This window comes from Pteropus alecto, unplaced genomic scaffold (assembly GCF_000325575.1).
Source record: "Pteropus alecto unplaced genomic scaffold, ASM32557v1 scaffold134, whole genome shotgun sequence".
NCBI lineage: Eukaryota > Metazoa > Chordata > Mammalia > Chiroptera > Pteropodidae > Pteropus > Pteropus alecto.
In genome coordinates, this window is record NW_006436283.1 from 269,689 (window position 1) to 288,134 (window position 18,446).

Below are 18,446 nucleotides of genomic sequence, written 5' to 3' on the forward strand. Positions count from 1 at the left end.
TTCCCTGCCTTCACCCTTCTTTTTATCCAGCTGAAAACACTCCAGATGAAAAGGGGGGTGAAGGTGAGAGGTTGGGCAATGGCTTCAGCCCTAATGCCTGTTCCCACAACATTGGGGCCCTTCCTTCCATCTGTCTTACCTCAGGGTGGACTTGGAGCCCCACTTAACCCCAGAGGTGTCACTTAAAAGGTGGGGCCCACCTCATGGTCCCCAACTCTGCCTGAGCCAAAAACATGACATTGGCTTCCTCCTAGGCAACTCCAGATCTGTGAGAAGGTCTGTACCACTCTCATGAAACATCCAAAACACCCCAGACCGTGATCTGTAACAAGCGTGGTAGAGACCTTCAGGTGGTCTGGGCACCTGTAAATTAGCCCGACTGCACAGAGGATGGAGACACAGGTGAAACTGAGACACACAGCAGTTCCATCCCCGAAGCCCCACTGGCTTTATTAGTCCCTGACGCTGCCTGTGGCATGGCCCCCCCTCATCGTGTGATGGGCAGGTGGCGCTACTTGAGAAGTTTCCGCATGGTGCTCAGAGACGCACCCCGGTACTGCTGGCCGAAGTGGTTCCAGTGGTTTAGGTAGTTGAAGAGCTGGTAGAGCAGCAGCCGCCGGTCGAACCCTGGCGCCTTGGGGACCTTCTGGTAGTAGGCAGTGAAGAAGGGCCTGGGAAACCCCCCAAACATCAAGGCAATTGCCAGTTCAAACTCCGAATGGCCGTAGAAGGAAGCCGGGTCGTAAATAATGGGCCCCGAGTCGTCCTCGGCCACATTTCCTGACCAGAGGTCCCCATGGAGAAGGGCAGGGACAATCTCTAGGCCACAAAACAGATCCGGGATCTTCACCTAAGAAAACAGTCATCGGACACACAGGTATCAGGGGACCAAGAGCCACAGTCTCCTTGTCAGATACCTGGAAATAGGCAAAGATGGCCCATTGTGTGCTCAGGGTCCAACACGGCGCTGCCCACAAGGGCCAGGGACAAAGACCCTCCCACTGCAGGGGAGTGTCACTGTGTCACTACTGACTGCGGGCTCAGGCCCAGATTGGCACCATGCCAGCGGTTCCCATGCAGGAGAGAACCTGGAGGTTCTGGTTTCATTGTCCCGTAGAACGGGAACTGTGCAGCCCAGGTGGGGTTTCCTGGACGTAACTTAGCAAACTTTCTCTACTAGTCTCGTATTTCACAGCGCATGCGTGTCTGCACCAATTTTGTATCCTACGGGTTACTACATTAGTGAGCTAAATAATATTTCTTCAACGCATGTCAACCCCAGATTGATATATGAGTTGTTTTTAACATTTTGACTTATGTTTTGAAAGCAGACCCTCTGGGGCATCTGCTGCCCGCATCTCTAAGAGGTGAACCATTCATGCTTTGGCAGAAAAGAACAGGATAAAAGTGGAAGAGAAAGTAACAGTAAATGCCAACATTTACGAGCCAGGCTCCTGTGTTCCTCATGAGCTGAGTCTGAGGTTAAGTACCTGGTGACCTAGCGGGTGAGAGGTACACGAGGGCCAGGTATGTCCTCAGGTCCCAGCCCCTTCGCAGTTCCCCATCAGTCCACCAGTCGGGCCTCTGCACCCATGACCTGCCCAGCTCTGCTCCACGGCCCAGCGGTCCCTCCTCTGGCTCAGCTCCACCAGAGGCCCCACGCGAATGTTGTCCCCCCACCCAAGAGGACAACTGCTGAGCCAACCTGTAGCTGTGACCAGAGTTCTCGTGCCTCTCGGTCAGCATAGTCCTTCTCAATGAGGTCCAGCTGCGCTTGGAGCCGGTGCCGGGTGAAGAAGGTTGGCCAGTCGTCCTGCCACTCATTCACCTGGGTGACGAGAGAAAGGGAGCTGGTGCTGCGGCTGGTGGTCCAGAACAATGACACCCAGAATGCGCCTAACCCTCAGACCAACCACTAAAAACACACGGCCAACAAAGAGAAGATGAAATCATTAAAAATACTCAGTTAATCCAAAAGAGGGTAAATAAAGAAGGAAAGGATCACAAACAACAGACAGGACAAATAAAAAACAGCAAGGTGACAGATCCAAACCTAACCGTATCCATCAGCACAGTAAATGCAAAGGGTCTAGATACCCCACTTAAATGACAAGATGGACAAGCTGGAAAAATGAAGCAAGACCCAAGTGTATGCTGTGTACACAAAATGCACTTCATATATAAAAGCAGAATTAGGTTAAAAGGTTGGAAAAGATGTACCACGCTGACACTAGTCAACAGACGGCGGGAGCGGCTATATTAGTGTCAGACAAAGATGGCAGAGCAAAGACTGTCACCAAGTACAGGGGAAAGAGAGTCATTGCACAATGAAAACGGAGTCCACGGATGAGGACGTAACAACCCAAGTATTTCTGCCCCTAACATCTGACACACAAGCACACGAATAGATGCCCCACGTCGTTAGCCAGCGGGGGCGACAGAGCTTCCACCAGGTACCGCTTCGCACACCCAGAATTTACAGAAGCGGAAAACACCAAGTGTGGCGAGGGTGGGGAGGAACCGGAGCGCGCGCTGCCGGAGGGAACGTGCGCGGCACCGCCACCTCGGAAGGTATTCGGGCGCTTTCTTAAAAAGTTAAATACGAACCTACCACAGGGCCTTGTCGTTTCCCTCCCAAGTATTTACCCAGGACAGATGGAAGCGCGCGTCCACACAGACTCCCGCACACGAAGGCTCATAGAAGCTTTATTTGTGAAGCAACCCAGACGTCCATCAACAGGCGAACAGATAAAGCAGACTGTGGTGTGTCCATGCAGTCTGTCTGTCCGTACTGGACTGAGGACACACGTGACATCACGGCTGAACATCGACACAGTGACGCTGAGCAAAGGAAGCCAGACCAGGAGAGTGCACAGTGTGATTCCACTTGTACCAAATGCCCCAAATGCAAACTCACAGTGGCAGGAAGCTGGGCAGTGGCTGCCAGGGTCGAGGGTGGGGCAGGAGGGAGAAATTACAAAAGGGCACGATGGCCCCTTCGGGGTGACAGACACACTCACTGTCCTGTTACTGGAGCATACACATGTCAAAACTTACCAAAGTGTATACTTTAATTAGGTGTGGTTGTTTCCTGCCAATTTTACATCAATGGAGATTTTTTTAAAGACATAAAGCTTATTATTTGAAGTGTCACTCTGAGCAACTCCCAGGGAGGAACTTTCCAGAGAGCAGGCCTGCCCTCCGTGGTCAGCATCCTCCACATGGGGAACCCCCATGCTGGGTGCTGTGACCGCTTGTCTCTAAGCTCACACTCCTGGTGCCACGTGCGCCTCGCAAGCAGGTGGGAGGCCCCTCCCCAGACAGCCGCAGGGACACATGGTAGCAAGCCCTTGTTCCCCACCTGGCTGTTGCATAGGGTTGCTATGGCAACTGGGCAAGTTGAGCCCAATAAAGCACTTAGAATGGTGCCTAGGGAGAAGCCGAGCTTGTCGTGAGACCGGCCAGTGGTCCCACTGGGGCTCAGTGCGCTTGGTGTCTGAGAAGCCCAGTACTCAGCGTCATGCCACCAACAGCTGTCACTCCCAAGGAGCAGTGAGCCTCCTGGGAGCCGGGGCTACATCCAGGGCCACCTTGTCATAGCACAGGGAGGTGGACCAGGTGTCCACCCAGGTCCCTCGCCCCCTCCTGGCCGGCTGCAGGCTATCCAAGTTGGCTCGTTGATCCTGGATTCTGAGGGGACACCCGAGAGACGCCCATGTCCCTCGTGGACCAACCCGTTCCACCTGCTTCGCACACACACTGGGGTTTTGTGTATGGCTTCGTTCCTCGGTTCTTGAAAAGCCACTGTGTGAGGCCAACCACAGCTCTTAAACTTGACATCTGAAGCAGGACAACAAGCCTCGCTCAGCCACGCTTGCCAGACACTGCTGTGACTGCGCTGGGCACCGGCTCGACACAGGTGTGCAGCCACTGACGGAGCTGGCTCCCACAGAGACTTAGAGGGTCTTAGCAAGCCCGCCCGTGAGGCTGCCCCCGGCTGGGATCCCTCAGTCTGCCTCCAACTTGCCGCAAGGACCCTGATCTGGGAGCACCGCCCTGAGCCCACACCTCAGAGACACAAAAGGCTCTCAAGTGTGGGAATCCCACCCACATGAGCCCCGCAGAATGAGCAAGTCCATGGCGACAGAAAGAGATTGGTGGTTACCAGTGGTGGGGGCAGAGGGGTGTGGAGAGACCGCTGTGGGTATGTGGTTACTTTTGGGGATGATGAAAAAGTTCTGAAGTAAACAATGGTGACGGCTGCACGACATCGTGACTGTGCTAAAAACTCTACAGCCGTGGAGTTGGTCACGTGACGTACATCTCAAGCAGCCCAATAATCTCTCTAAAGGCCCAGAGAGGGACTGAGTGACCAGAACTTAATCCCCGAGCTCGTGTGCTGCCTCCGTCCCCCGCCCCGTTCATCACGCGCCCTCCCAAAACGGGGCCTTTGCACGTGCTGTTCCCTCTGCTCAGGGACCTCTTCCACCTGCCCCACGGCTTCCCACCCCTCCGGGCACAGCTCCGCATCCCAGGTACCACAGCTCACCCTCTGCTTTCAGAAATCAGGGGTTAATCTTCCTGGCGCCCGAGGGAGGGCATACTGTCACACCAGGGCCTCGGGTCATCGGCTAAGCGAGGGCACCCTCACCCAGCACTCACCTGCGGGATGAAGCCGCAGCACGTCACCGTGTGGAAGCCGAACTTAGCCACGTGCTGGGGCACGGCTCCCTCGGCCCTCCGCCCTGCCAACAGAAAGAGCGGTGTCCTCCTCGGTGGCTTGGCCTCGGCGCTAGAACAGGGGTGGTCTGGGGCTGTGCCGGCCGGGCTAGCCACGAGGCAAGGTGTGGATCAGCCGGGACACTCCCGCCTCGGGCACGCTGGACACAGAGCTGGACCTAAAGGGGCACGAGCCAGTCCCACTTTCCTCTCAGCTCCAGCAAAACTCATCCTTAGCAGCCTGGGTCTCACGCGGCACTGCGAAGGGAGAGGTTTGCAATCCGACCACCATCCACACGGCGCCCCAAACGCCCGCTCGGGGGTGTGCGCCTGGCTCGAGGGCGCACGGAAGTGACCTGCACGCACCCACTGTGCTCTCCTGCTCCCTCAACTTGTCCCTGAGCTTCTGGTTGTGAAGGTGCAACTCCGCCACCTGGTCTCCCAGCTTGGACGCCTGGCTGGGGAAGAAAGAAAAGCAGCCCATTAAAGGAAGAAGCAGCAGCTACCAGCTAGCACGGTCCGGTTTTAGAAATGTTTTAAATCCCTAAAAAACTCTCTCTGCTCTAAGAGGAAAAAAGTGAAAAACAAACGGTAGGCAATAACCTTTCCCTGAAAATAAAATGGTGTAAAAGCACCAAGAGCAGGTAAGCAGGGCTCTGACAGGAGCCTGACGAACGCCGAGAATTAGAGGGCCAGCTCTTGGCGAAACGCCGAGGAAAACTCCAGCTCCTGGTTTTTTGGAAAAACAAATGTAAATCACATATAAGAAAGGGGGTGGGGGTTGGGGTGGAACAAAGAGGGTGGAGGGTGACAGAAGCAGACTAGGCTTTGGGGGGTGAGCACACAGTGGGGTGTGCGGGTGCCCTGTTACCCAGCCGTGTACCTGAACCGGCATCGGCCCAAAAAAATTAATAAGAAATTCTTAAAAGACCAGGCTGACAGTCGTACACTACAGTGTCGTCCGCGGCAAGTCCCTGCTGGTGTCATGTATTCTTTACGTGAGTTTGTATTTTCCACCTTTTTTTTTTTTACAACGAATATGTATAACTTTAGCGATTAGGAAAAATGGTGGGCCTCAGATGATGCTAGAGCAGACCTCACGCTGCCCAGGCTGAGCGGGCATGAGCAAGGGGACATTCAAACACGCTTGCTTGGTGCGGCTTCAATGGAGCCAGGCCAGCCCAAAACCAGACCCACGGCAGAAACGAAGAACTTCTCACCATTGAGGATGGCGGGTAGGGTCCCTGCCTCTGGTGACTGGACTGAGCTATGGAGGCAGCTCTGCAAGCGGCTGCACCCCACCCTACACCTCACCCCACACGCACGCTCTCACCTGCTCAAGCTCCTCATCTTCAGGTGCTCCATCACAAAGGCGGCCCCCCCTCCCGGCAAGTCGATGACCTTGATGGGCCGAGGGGCCCGTACCGTGCCGGTGCTCCGGAGGGCCTGCAGGCTCGCCACCTCCCCCTCGAACATCTGCCGGGCCTGCGTCCAGAACAGCGCCGTGAGCTCTGACCCCAGCAGGGGCCCCTGCAGCCGGGCTGTGCCTCGCAGCTCCGGACAGAAGCCGCGGCGTGGGATCACGGGCACACAGGACCATCAGTCACTGAGAGCTGGCTGGGAGCGAGGCACCCGCCCCGCAGAGAGCAAGTGCATGTGGCCCCTTAGGACAGAGCGGGGCTGCAAGGGGGAGGCCGAGCTGGGGCTCTGGGTGGGCAGGATGTTGATGCCACCGCGGGGAACACTTGCTTTGAGAGGTGAGGAGGTTCTGGGGTGCTGGGGGTACTGTGGGTACTGTGGGATGCCAGGGAGTGCCAGTGGGGTGCCTCGGGGCTCAGGTTCTTGGGGGCCTGGGTCCCCTTCTGGGTTGCCCACCCTCCTCACTGCCTCCAGCAATCGCAGCAAAAGGAGGAGTAGCATAGGGTGTCCCGGGGTGGCCCAGGGTGGCCCACCACAGTGACGGGCAGGGGGAGGCAGGGGCGAGGTCGGCTGGGCCTAGCCTCCAGTGCAGGGACCCCCAGAGAGGAGCACCCAGCAAGGCCTGGGGGCTAGTTCAGAGCTGTGCACCCCGCCCAGAAAGAAGACAGCCCCCCAACATGTTAGGACGGCCTCCACTGGAACCCAGGAGCTTCCTATTCCTAAAACACTCCCCCGGATCTCCACCGTTAGGTTAGGTGGACTCTCACATTAGGGACACGCGACCGCAGTTAAGTGTGCTTACTGATTCGATTTGTGTCACCTCCAGCTACAGAATCCAGTCTCCCAGGCCAGGCCACGTCTACTCCCGCCCAGCAAAAGAATTCAGGCTTCAATTCAGGGTGCCCACAGGGGAGCGGAGCTGAGCATCCTGAATCAGTCAGGGAGTGGGGGTGACCAGGTCCCCAAGGCCGCGCTGGTCACCTGCTCTGAGCAATCACTGAGCACCTGATATGTGCCAGCAGTGAATGCTGAGGCCTCAGCCTGGGGAAGCTTTTGGGGTCTAGCTGTGAAGGTCCAAGGCCAGGATAACCCTGAACCCTGACCCTAAAACCACTTCCCCGAGGGTGAGCCTGAGAGGCTCAGGTGCTGCAGTCAGACTCAAGGGTCCTGGCACCCACAGAGCCAGGTGCTGAGCCCGTCCCAGCCCTTGTCCATTCCAGACATGGACAGTGCTGCGGGGATTGGGAGGAGTCTCTCTGGGTTCCCTCCAGCCCACAGCCAGCACTCCCAGCGCCATGCACCCCTCGGGAACCAGGTGGCCCTCCGCGGCCTGCTGGGGCCTGGGCACACAGCATGGCCATTCCACTCATGAAGAGGAACCAGGGCCTGGCCTCCTTCCTGCCTCTTCCCACTTGCTGAGGAGGGTCGAGAAGCTGAGCAAAACCCAAGGCCAGCGGCAGAAGCAGCCCAGGACTCCCAGCCCCCGCCTTCCATGCTTGACAGGTGGGGAAGTTAAACCAAACAACCGAAAACTGCGCAAACTGCGCAAATTGCGCAGGCAGGCAAAAAAAAAACAAAAAACAAAAAAACAAAAAAACAAAACAAAAAACGCAAATCAGTTCTGCCGCTGAGGAAACCCGGATCCCGCAGGCAATGCTGAACCCTGCTCGCCATGCAGGTGTCAGCTCCAAGGCTGACCCTGGGCAGTGACGCCAGGCCCGGCCCAAGAAGGGGCCACCTTCGACCCCTATCCCCACCCCGCTCCCCCGCGCCCCTCCCGCCGGCGCCCCTCCCCCTCATCCACCCTTCTCCCGCTCCGTCCGCCCCCTCCCCTCTCGCCTCTCCTCACTCTCTCCCCTCCCCCTTCCAACCCCTTCCTTCCCTCCAGCCCCCGCACCTGCGTCCTGCGGTTGACCTTGACGAACACGGGCCCCGAGTCCGTGTCGTAGGCGTGCCCCTCGCTGATGCAGCCTGCGCCGGGGCTCCCGAAGGCGCGCAGGGTCGAGGTGCGCAGCTCCGCCCGCAGCAGCTGTTCCATGGGGGCAGGGGATACGGGGACACACGGGGACGCACAGTGAGCAGGGGGACTAGAGGGCTCCTGGGAGGGACCCGGAGATGGCGCAGACCGCCCTGCCAGGCACGCAAGCTCGCGGTCGCCCAGGCCGCTGTCTGCCGGGGAGGTGTCTAATCCCCGCTGCCTGCGGGCTCTGAGCGCTCCTGGCGTCCCGCCTCCCAGGTCCCGCCTCCCAGGCCCCGCCTGCCGGCCAGGCCCAGCCCCCGGCCGCCCTCTCCTGGGAGCGGGGCAGTCAGGCCAGGCACGCGGGAAAGGCCAGCCAGAAAGAAGGCAGGGGGCAGAAGCGGGGGCGGTGCCCTCCCCACATGTCCACACAGTGTGCCAGGCAGTGCAGGCGAGGTCCATGCACTGGGAGGCGCACAGGGCCCTATAGGGCCTGATCTCTCTGCACAGAGGTTCCCTGAACCCTCACAGGACCTGGGCCCAACTCCTCCCACCCAGCAGGGCACAGGACACAGCCCAGGAGAGACCTGGCTGTCCCTGGGACACAGGTCATGGGCCTGGCTAGTTCTCACACTGATCAGACAAGGCTGGGGGTTCTTAACCCCATCCTGCCAGACCCAGGCACCACCCAGGGACACCCATTGCTGGCCTTGGGTTTGCCCAGCAGAGAGAGGCTGCTCTGGGCCTTCTGATAGCAGGCGGCTGACCCCACCCAGGGGGAGTGGGGCTCCTGATTAGAGAAGGCCACCCTGTGAGGGCCCTTCAGAGCACACAGGCATACGCATACACTCCAGGGCACCCCGAGGAGCAGGTGCAGGAAGGGCCCCCCAGCTGTCCTCTAGTGCATGCTGAGGAAGCCCACTGAGGGTGGAGGGGTTTGGAGCCATCTCGATTCTTAGTCTCGGTGTGGAGACTGTTCTCTCTGGAGGCCTTCCCATCTGCTCTGTGTCACCAGGACCTGACAGTTCCCCAGGGAGGTGCCTGGGGTGAGCGTCTGCTGTCCCCTGAGCAGGACAGACAGCCGCGTCAGGATGGCACTCGGGTCCTCCAGCCCCGACGCTGCCTTCAGCCCGTTATGATTTCCTGCCTCTGCTTTCTCTCTCTCTCTCTCACCCAAATCTTTGGTGTAGAGTTGGTCCCACAGCTACCAGGGTCAGCCACCCAGGGCCTGGCCTTGCTGCCCTCTCCCGGCACCCAGGGGAGACGCTGGTCATGATGAAGCCTCCTTCTCGTTTGCCCAGGCAGGGTCTGAACATGGCGGTGGCGGCCAGGAGGTAGCACACGGGCCCCCCCGGGCCTCCCAGCTCCATGCTGAGTGGCCCTGGGTTGGGACTGAACACAGACCCCTCAGCAGGGACCTGCACCAGAGCACCTCCACTGCTGACCCGCCCACCGTCCTCCCGAGCCTGCCCTGGAGTTTGGATCTGTGGTCAGAAACCCAATGGGGAGATGTGACTTGGGCACATTCAAGCAGCCTCATGAGCTGAGTCCCCTTCCCACAGCAGCCAGACTCCTGAGCCTCCAGGTCTCCTAGAAGGAGCGAAGGGAGCCTCTCAGCCTGCCTGGGGCCCGGCAGGAGTCCTGGGCACGGTGTGTGTGGGGGGGTGGGGCGCATCCAGGTGGGAGAACAGCCCAAGGTACCAATGGGGTCGCTGTGCATAAGAGTCTCTCAGGCTTACCCTGACCATGAAGACGGAGTCCAGTGGCATGGGAAGGAAAACACGGCCCACAGCTGGGAAATGTCACCCCGTGTGCGGGAGCCTCAGGGGAGACTCAGGAAAGCAGCACCAGGGAGGCAGCCAGGGGCACGGGCCCCGCGGCCATCACAGTCGTCCATCTGTCAGCCGGACAGCCAGGGAGGGCCCAGTCCCGGGCCTGGGCAGCAAGCAGCCTGGAGCCAGCAGGGGCCGGCAGTCGCTGTCCAGGTGTCATCGCTGTCCAGGTGTCAATGCCTGTTTCCCACTCCACCATCGTCCAGCCTCCACCGGAATTGCACTGAGACCACGCCCCTCAGGCCGATGGCTCTTTTAATTTTCCGAGAAACGAAGAGCTTTAATATTCAGACCACCAGACAAAAGGTCACAGCACATCTGATAAAAACCCAGAGGAAGTGAGATGGACACTGGGGGAAGGAGGACAAATAGCGGGAAGTTCAACCCGGCAGGCAGGGAGCATGCGTGGCGGGACGGAACGGGCACCGCCACCCGGGGACAAGCGTAGGAGAGGGGCAGGCGTGGTCCACTCCAGCTTCCGCCTCCTCAGAAGCCACGGAGACGCCTGAGTCCATAAACCAAGTTCTCCGAGGCTTTTCGAGAAACAGGATTTGCTTTGCAAGGTAAATGGGGAGGAGGTCCCATGACTTTCCAGGGAGGGGAATTCAGCCGCCTCTTCGGAATTCAGAGATGGCTGTCATCCGGCAGCTGCCACCACTCCGATTGCTGTTTCCAAATACGTCCCGATGTATCCACACACTTCTGCCCGAGGGAAACCCAGGCAGGGAGGCAACTTCCCGTGCCAGCTCTTGGGAGAACATGGGGAGCGCAGAGGCTGAGCCCCTCAGGTGGGAAGACCGCAGTGAGCGCTGAGAAGCGCTGGCAGCCGCTCCTGCCCGGAACTTAGTCTTCTGCAGCCCCCGGGTGCTGCCACCAGCCCACTCTGTAAATTACGGAGTCTTAGGGGCCTCCGACCCCAAGTGCGTGGTCTCTGTCGCACCGGAGGTGGGGGGCTGCGAGGCCTCTGGGGGGACTGCTCCAGTCCCTGAGCCCTGCCATCGCCGCAGACACGCACGTCCCGTGTGGCGCAGTGGTAGAATGTGCGGCTTCCTTCCCGCCCGCAGCACAGCGGTATCTCCTTCCGGGCGTTCGTGTTCGGGGCACTGCGGTGAATCAAAGCTCTTTCCAAACTTGCATTTTCCTCCCTTAGTTTGGCTGTAATTAGTCAGGTTCCCTCTGAATCCTGAAGTCTGCCGAACACTGATCCTAAGTTCACAAGTGTCCCTCCCACACTGCCCTGCAGACCTCGGCCTCGACAGACAGCAGGGTGCGGGAGGCGTCCACGGCCACCAGCACCCCTCCACATGGGGGCTGAGCGCAGCAAGACCGGCCCTCTCGGAACCCCAGCTTTTTATATCGGGGGTGGGGGCACCCGCCAGCATTGAAAGTTTCCTTTCAGTTGTCCAAGCCCATGTTTTTAGGATGTCTCAAGATGCACACTCTGCTCCCAAGAGAGCCTCTAGGCCTCGCCCTCACGCTGTCCTAGGCTGGCCATCTGAGCTCCTGGTATTTCATAAGCAGCAAGCGAGGTTGGAGGGAGGGAAAAGTGAGCAGACATGGGCACGAAGGGAAATGGGTAAGAGAGACAGAGGGGTGTCATGGGAAGTTTAATACCGTTGATGCGCCATGCGCTGAAGAGGGGGATCACTCAGCAGCCCGCACCCAAGACCCCAGAAAGGGCAATACCTGGGCGGGGAGCAGTGCTAGTGAGTGGACAGCGGAGACTCAGAGTTCACTGGCGACCTCTGTTTGAGGCAGAAAAGCCCGTTTCAGGTCCACTTTCGTGGAAAGGATACAAAATCAGTAGCTGGGTGGAGAGATAAACCTCAGTCACCCAGAGATGACTTGTGAGGGGAGGTCGACACCCTCCCAGCAGCAGAGACTGAGGCGCCCAACTCAGGTTCCCATCTTCAGTAAGGAATGAGTACAGCTGTCCCAGTGAGGGGACCTGGGGCCTGGGTGGGCGCTCGGGGCAGTGGCCATCTCCCTGGACGCCCTGCCTCTGAGGCCGCCCGCAGGGCATGGACCTCCTCCAGTTCTTCTCTGTGACCGAGAGAGCTGCACCCACAGCCCATCCCATGGGTTCGGCCACATCTCCCATTCGGTCAGGTGTGAGGACAGGCGGCAGCTAATGTCGGGGCACCGGTTCCATAACTGGTCCTTGAAATTGTGCCTCTAAGTCAGCGCACAACCCCGACACTCCCCCGGAGCCGCATAGTCAGCCCCGAAGCCCGGGAAGCAGAGGCTCACCCGCAGGTGACAGGGGCAACTGGGGGCTTTCACGGAACACGGCAACCCACAACGAGCACCCTGGTGGGTCGAGGGGCCTTTGGGCCTTAGGCTTACACAATTTTGTTATGAATATAAAATTAGGTGCAAAAGTAAATATTTTAGAATGAACAATATCAGCAGATGGTAAAGTTCAAAAAGATGACCAGTACTGCACCGTCACAAGAGCCAGGAAGCCCGGTGACAGTTTATCACTTAAGTGCCTGCCACACCTCGGTGACACTTCCCTGGGCCTCCCAGAGGGGCAGTGCTGTGACACGTCTCCCTCTGGAGAACGGAAGTGTTTTCTTAACGGTTTGGTCAGGGAAAGCTCAGGCCTCGGCTTGCAGCCCTGGTCACCTGTGCGCTGTGCAGAGAAGGGCAATTCAGGACCCTTAGGAGGCCACCTGGGGCACAGTCAGCCACTCCCCTCACCTGGCACAGCAGTGTCCTGTCACTTCCTCCAGTGACCAGGAGGCCTCACCTGCCTCACGCTCTTAGCCTACTGGGGTCCTGCGGCTGACTCCCCAGGAGACAGAAGGCACTGCTCCCCACACCACTGACTCGTGGTGCCCAAAACGCCCTTCAGGGCGTTTGCCTACCCAATGTCACATGACAGGAGTATGGAAGGAGACCCTTCTCTTGAGATCCTCCAAAGACATGTCCCACGCAGTGTCTGCCCACTGACCGAGCTGCTCCTGCCTTGCTAACCGCAGAGGAGGGGGGCCCTGAGCTGCACCCCAGATGATTCAGCTGCAGAAGTTATTCCTGTGGGGCCCTCGGGTCTGGCCCACCTGCCAAAAGCAAACGGTCCTGGAGAGCAGGTCTGTAACAATGTGCGGGAACACAGCGGCCCACGTGCCACGGTGACACAGCACTCACGGCCTCCGTCTCCTTAGAGCCAGCCATCAGTCCCCCAGCATCAGAAAAATGAGCTACAATCTCAGTGCAGGCGGCCTAGGAATGACTAGTTCGACACTCCTACAACCACCAGCTTTTGACAGTGCCCTCCCCCTCCCCGCAGAGGCCAGAGCACGGAGGAGTCAGCTGCGCTTTTGAACGCCACCAGGCGGGCATCGACCTGAGCAGAAATGAAAGAGGACAGAGAACACAGGTGGACCGCCCCGGGGACCGGTGTCCTCCCAAACACGGGGTGCCCATGGCCACCACTGGCTTCTTCCTGCAAATGTAGTTTGACAGTGGCCTTCCACCGCCTTCACTGTTCCCCAAAGTTGCCAGGGTGCCAGGGGCCGGGGCTCAAGCTGCACCAAGTCCAGTATTAGCCCTGGCTACGCCCACCCTTCTCTTGAAGCTGTCTTATTGAACAAAGCCCAGAAAAAAACTGCTCTCTCCAGAAACAACAGTTGTATCTATTTATTGTCATAATGCATTAGGAAGGTTTCTCGGCAAACAGCTAGGAAAACACTGGATTATGCTTTAAACGAGGGGCAGTCTCTGGCATCATTGCAGCCACCGGAGGTTCATGCGGAAGGTCCGTTAGCATCGATGATGCCTGTTTCCCACTCACTGCAGCCCGAGGGGTAAAACGTGGGTTTAGTGCTGGTTTTACCGGAGGCCAAGGAACACCAGCTTGGCAAGCAAGCTTTAGACGCGGCAGGGAAGGTGGGGCGTTAAGAGGAGCAATCTGATGGCTCCTAAATCCGCCAAGGACGCCCTGAGGCTGGCAGTTTGGTCACTCCCAGTTTGGTCACTCCCAGAATGGGTTCCGACCGGCTTGGCCTGAGGCTGGTCCAGAGGGGACACAGAGAGCAAAGGGAATGTGCTGATGGTGGAGCTGGCTGTGGTGAGGTGACCCTAGGGGGGAGGCTCCTGTCCAGACCCAAGCCCCCCAGCAGCCTCATCCTGAACGTCAGTCACACCTGGAGGCGGGGCAGGAGGAGCTGCACCCGTGCTGAACGGGTGAGCTCCGCAGCAGCGCTGGCACCCCGGCCACTCCCCTAACTGCAGCCAGGCTCTGTGGGTCCCCATCCCAGCTACAAGTCTCCCTCGGAAAACGCACGACTCGGGGATTAGGCGGGCAGGCGTGGGGGGCGGGGGAGGGGGGAAGGGCTTTCTTCCCGGCGAGTCCGTGCCTCCTGAGGCCTGAGGAGTTGGTCCCAAACCCCTCCGGGTGTGAGAGACCGCCGTGGGGGTCCTGGGCGGCCGGCCCTCCAGGGGACGAGCTCACCTGCTGAGTTTCTTCATGATGCTGAGGGACGAGCCCCTGTACCCAGCCCCGAAGTGGTTCCAGTGGTTCAGGTAGTGAAAGAGCTGGTACAGCTGCAGGCGCCTCTCGAAGCCCGGCGCCCGCGGCACCCGGCTGTGGTAGGCTGCGTAGAAGGAGCCGCTGAAGCCCCCGAACATGCCGGCGATCGCCAGCTCGTACTCCGAGTGGCCGTAGAAAGAGGCCGGGTCAAAAATGACGGGCCCGGAGGCATCCTCTGCCACGTTTCCTCCCCAGAGGTCCCCGTGCAGCAGCGCTGGGACGATGTCCAGGTCGCGGAACAGATCGGGGATCTTCAGCTGCAGGGAGGGGCGCGGCCTCAGCAGAGCGGAGGGAGACAGACGCCCCGCTCCCAGCGGCGCCCGGGCGCCAAGAGCGCGCAGAGCATATGCGCGCGGACACGGCCCAGGCAGGGACGCCAAGCACCACCCTCAGCACCGTCCCCACCCACCTCCTGTGCAGACCCACGCCCAAGTGGCCGCACCTGCGGTGGCGCCTCCCCCTGGGCACAGCGGGGCTCCCCTCACCTGCAGAGCAGACCAGAGCTCCAGGGCTTCCCGGTCCCCAGACCCCTTCGCCACCATGTCCATCTGGGGCTGAATACGCTGCTGGGTGTAGAATGCCACCCAGTCCTTCTGCCAGTCATTCACCTGCACGGGCGCCAGCAAAGGAGAACGCTGAGCTCAGAGGCCACCCAGAGCGGAAGGAGGCGCCCGTGGGCAAAGGGCTGTTGCTAGAGGGGCAGCCGCAGAGACAGGCGTGGGAGGGTGGAAGCTGGCTGGGAGGTGTGGGGCCTCCGCAGGGGGTCCCCAGACCCACCCTCGCCCAGTGCAGAGCATTGGGGTCCACTCTGAAGAGCAGGAGGACGGTTCCTTTAGTCCAGATTCACACGGGGGCACAGAGGCCCAGACGACTGGCCCTCCCGAGCCCTGTGGCTCACCTCTGACCACCCCCAGCCACACACGCCCCCCAAGCTGCCGCACTGCCCGACAGAGAGCAGTAAAGTGACAAGGTGCTTGGAGCCCGTTCACAAACACCCCCAAGAGGTGCTGGCCATCCCAGAGGGAAGCGAGGCAGACATGCAGCAGTAGGGCAGCACAAGGGGCAGAGTGTGATGACAAATGACAGGCCAGCGAGTTACAGGCGAGTGAGGAGGGAGCAGAGCCAGCTGAAACACCCCCAGCGCGACACAGAGCAGGAGGCCCCGCTGTCGGCCACCACCGCCCCGAGCAGCTTCCTGGACGACCTCCTTCAGGACCGGAGCAGTGTCCACTGTGCCCCCACGCCGACCAGGAAGTCCCAGAAGTGTTCTCAAATACGCAGTGGCCCCCTTCTGAGAAGCCACCCACCTTTCCCCTGAGCGCAGGGCCACCACCCTCCCCACTCGGCCTTTGCTGGCGCCAATCAGAATCCCAGCTGGAATTCCCGGGCGAGCCCACCTTAAAATCATGACATAATCATAATCATAATCATAGTCTCTCTCTATCATGCTATCTCTGAGCTTACTATTCAAAACATTTCTGAAATTCCTAATTTAGGTGCCTTGAAATGCAGCGTCCTAACTTGTTTCCCAGAGCTTATCTAGCGTATGAAGTGAGTAAACCTCAAGACAACCTCTTAAAAGTTAGCAAAGGGAAAAGCAAAGTTCACAGCTTTCCCCAGATGTTTCTGAGCAGCTGACCTGATTCGGAAATGGAGGCAAAATGCTGGCGTCACTCACCTGGGGGAGGTACCCACAGCACGTCACCACATCGAACCCAAACTGGTCCACGAAGGGCCGCCCGGCCTGCCCGCCTCCTCTCCCTTGAAAGCAAACAGGAAACAAGAAAGACGACCAATTCCCTTGCTCCCTGGGGCCCCGCTCTCCCAGCTCAGAGCAGCACGGGCCTGACGTCCCATGCCCTTCTCCACCACGGGTCCCGATCCAGACACAAACAGGGTCCCTGGTCTCCATGGACACTAAAGACCCGGGAACAGAGCCAGCTCTGTCCGACTGAACAACCAAAGATACCCACGACTCTCTAGGACACTCAGGGGGACAATGCTGTGTCCGCAAGTGAAGAAGTCCCTCATGGCCCATCAGGATAGGGTGGCCTTCAGTGGCCAGCGTAGCACGTGCCATTTGTGAAAGACAAACTGCTATGCCTTGTCATGGTCTCCTGCTGGCAGCTCCCCAAACACAGCAAATCCTAAAAAACTGAGCTGCCTGTGGCTTGGAAGGGCAGGACAGTTTGACTAGCAGGACCTGTTCCTTACAGAGGGTTCTCACAGGACTGGAGTCCGATGGGACCTGCCCGTCTAGCACAGGAGTATCACAGGACGGGCTCCGGAACCCAGCACAGCAGATTCTCGGCCATCTGTTTCTGGTGTCAGCCACTCTGCTGAGCAGAGTGACCACATCGGCTGCACGTGGGTTATCAGATGTCATGGGATGAAAATACTGGAAGAGACTCTTGGAGCTGACATCACATGAAGCTCTAAGAAGGCTGGATGTGAGTGCCGTCCTGAGCCCCGTGTCCTGTCTGTCTCAGAAAGGTGCCGTGCAGAAAGCCAGAGGAACCCTGACAGCTTCTGGGGAGACGTAAAGGGAACCACAATATGATGGGGTTTGGAGACCAGGAAATAGTTCCTGTCTTTCAAGTGCATGTGTGACGCAGCACACTGTGGCATTCACTGCGTTTACTGCACCCAAACGTGTAGCCTCAAGGCTGATGTTCCTTCCCTCCAGCGTCAACACAGGTCAGACCCTCCTGTGGCTGCAGCATAACCCCGCCCACGCACCCCCCGCAACCCAAATGTCCTCCCCTCAGCAGGCCCCCCGGGCCCGCAAAATCCCATACCCACGGTGCCGGCTCCCTTCTGCAGCGCCTCTCCCAGCTTCTTGTTCTCCAGGTGCAGGTCCGCGAGCCGGGCTCCGAGCTCTGCAGCGTGACTGCGAAACCAAAGGCAGCAGCTACATGTGTGGCACAAAGGCGGACACACGTCCATGTGAAAGGCCTCGGGCCACACAAAGCGTAAGGCTTCAAGGACGTAGCATCTGCTTGGTGAAGCAAGGTGAAGATGAAGGGCCCTGGCCACTAGACGGTCCCCCGGCCCCACGCGAGCCTGCGGCCCAGCCCTCTGCCGGCACCGCACCTGGAGAGACCCCTTTCCGGTTTGCCTTCATCTTGCAAAGCGCACGACACATAATGTGTGGGGTCGTGGGCTCCTTCTGTCACGTCCCTCAGAACGCTACTCCCCAAAACGAGCTTCTGGTGTGACGGAACCACTCAGAGGAGAAACAAAGCCAGCCAGAGGGGAAGGCGCCAGGCACACCTGCTCAGAGGCCGCATGTCCACGTGCTCCATCACCAGCATGCTGCCGCCTCCGGGGGCATCGAGCACCTTGATGGGTTTGGGCACCCTCACGGTGTCTGTTTTCAGGATGGCAGTTAAACTTGCCATCTCGCCTTCAAACATTCTTCTAGCCTGTCAGGGGGAAAGAGGAGGGACAGCGAGATTACTTCTGGAAAAGTTCTATGAAGACGTGTTTTCTCAAGCCTTAGTTTTAAATCGAGCCCATCCTGACCGCAGTCAGCAGACAGCTTTTTTGGCTTTTCATGGAGTGGATGACACGTCCTATACTGCACAGAACAAGGAGGATTGCACTTTCCAGCGCCGGACTAGAAACCAGCCTCTCCCTTGAGGGAGGGCAGTAGGTAGCTAACTTCCCACTGAACGCTGGGTGCAGAGCTGGATGTGTGTGTGGGCCAACAGGGACAGCACCTCAGCCACAACCCTGTCCAGCTGCCACTGTGGGACCGGCGCACCGGCCTCCCCAATTCGGACAAGGTGCGGAGCTGTGTTCCAGGGACCACAGAACAGACTGCGTGTCCTGCAGCCAGAGCGTGCGCCGAGGAGAAGTTCTGACACAGTTATACCTGGAACCAAAGTTTTACAACCGCCCCCCCACTGCCAAGGGGACCAAAGAGCCAGGATGTGGCTGGCTGTCGATTATGGTCCGTCGTCCAGTTAGACCCAGTGCTGAA

At 58.9% G+C, this 18,446-nt stretch overlaps 2 protein-coding genes across 4 annotated transcripts in view; both read right to left on the reverse strand.

The window, feature by feature from the left end:
• Positions 1-424: 424 nt before the first annotated feature.
• On the reverse strand, positions 425-10,057 carry FN3K (fructosamine 3 kinase). 2 transcript variants are annotated; one of them, XM_006912131.3, is made up of 6 exons: positions 8,036-10,057; positions 6,053-6,204; positions 5,086-5,177; positions 4,663-4,745; positions 1,706-1,828; positions 425-850 (listed from the first exon to the last, which is right to left on the reverse strand). In XM_006912131.3, the coding sequence occupies exons 1-6, from the start codon at positions 8,555-8,557 to the stop codon at positions 512-514; spliced, it is 1,311 nt and encodes a 436-aa protein (XP_006912193.2). In that variant the 5' UTR covers positions 8,558-10,057; the 3' UTR covers positions 425-511. The 2 variants fall into 2 exon arrangements, with proteins under 2 accessions (XP_006912193.2, XP_024902952.1); XM_025047184.1 differs by lacking the exon at positions 8,036-10,057 and adding an exon at positions 6,941-7,881.
• A 123-nt stretch (positions 10,058-10,180) lies between these two features.
• Positions 10,181-18,446, reverse strand: part of FN3KRP (fructosamine 3 kinase related protein) — a 12,367-nt gene continuing 4,101 nt past the window's right edge. For both annotated transcript variants that reach the window (XM_025047148.1, XM_006912132.3), the window contains exons 2-6: positions 17,735-17,886; positions 17,260-17,351; positions 16,140-16,222; positions 14,947-15,069; positions 10,181-14,718 (exon numbers count right to left, since the gene is read on the reverse strand). In XM_025047148.1, coding sequence (XP_024902916.1) covers positions 14,380-14,718; positions 14,947-15,069; positions 16,140-16,222; positions 17,260-17,351; positions 17,735-17,877 — 780 coding nt within the window. In that variant the 5' untranslated portion in view covers positions 17,878-17,886 and the 3' untranslated portion in view covers positions 10,181-14,379. The remainder of the gene's footprint in view (positions 14,719-14,946; positions 15,070-16,139; positions 16,223-17,259; positions 17,352-17,734; positions 17,887-18,446) is intronic.

Bases quoted from the DNA above. Each gene is read 5' to 3' on its own strand.
- FN3K (XM_006912131.3), bottom strand. From the start codon at position 8,557: ATGGACCTCGCCTGCACTGCCTGGCACACTGTGTGGACATGTGGGGAG. The intron at 5,178-6,052 runs GTGAGAGCGTGC...TTTCTTCCCCAG, and splicing joins AAGATGAGGAGCTTGAGCAG to CCAGGCGTCCAAGCTGGGAG. The intron at 851-1,705 runs GTTGGCTCAGCA...CTGTTTTCTTAG, and splicing joins AACTCTGGTCACAGCTACAG to GTGAAGATCCCGGATCTGTT.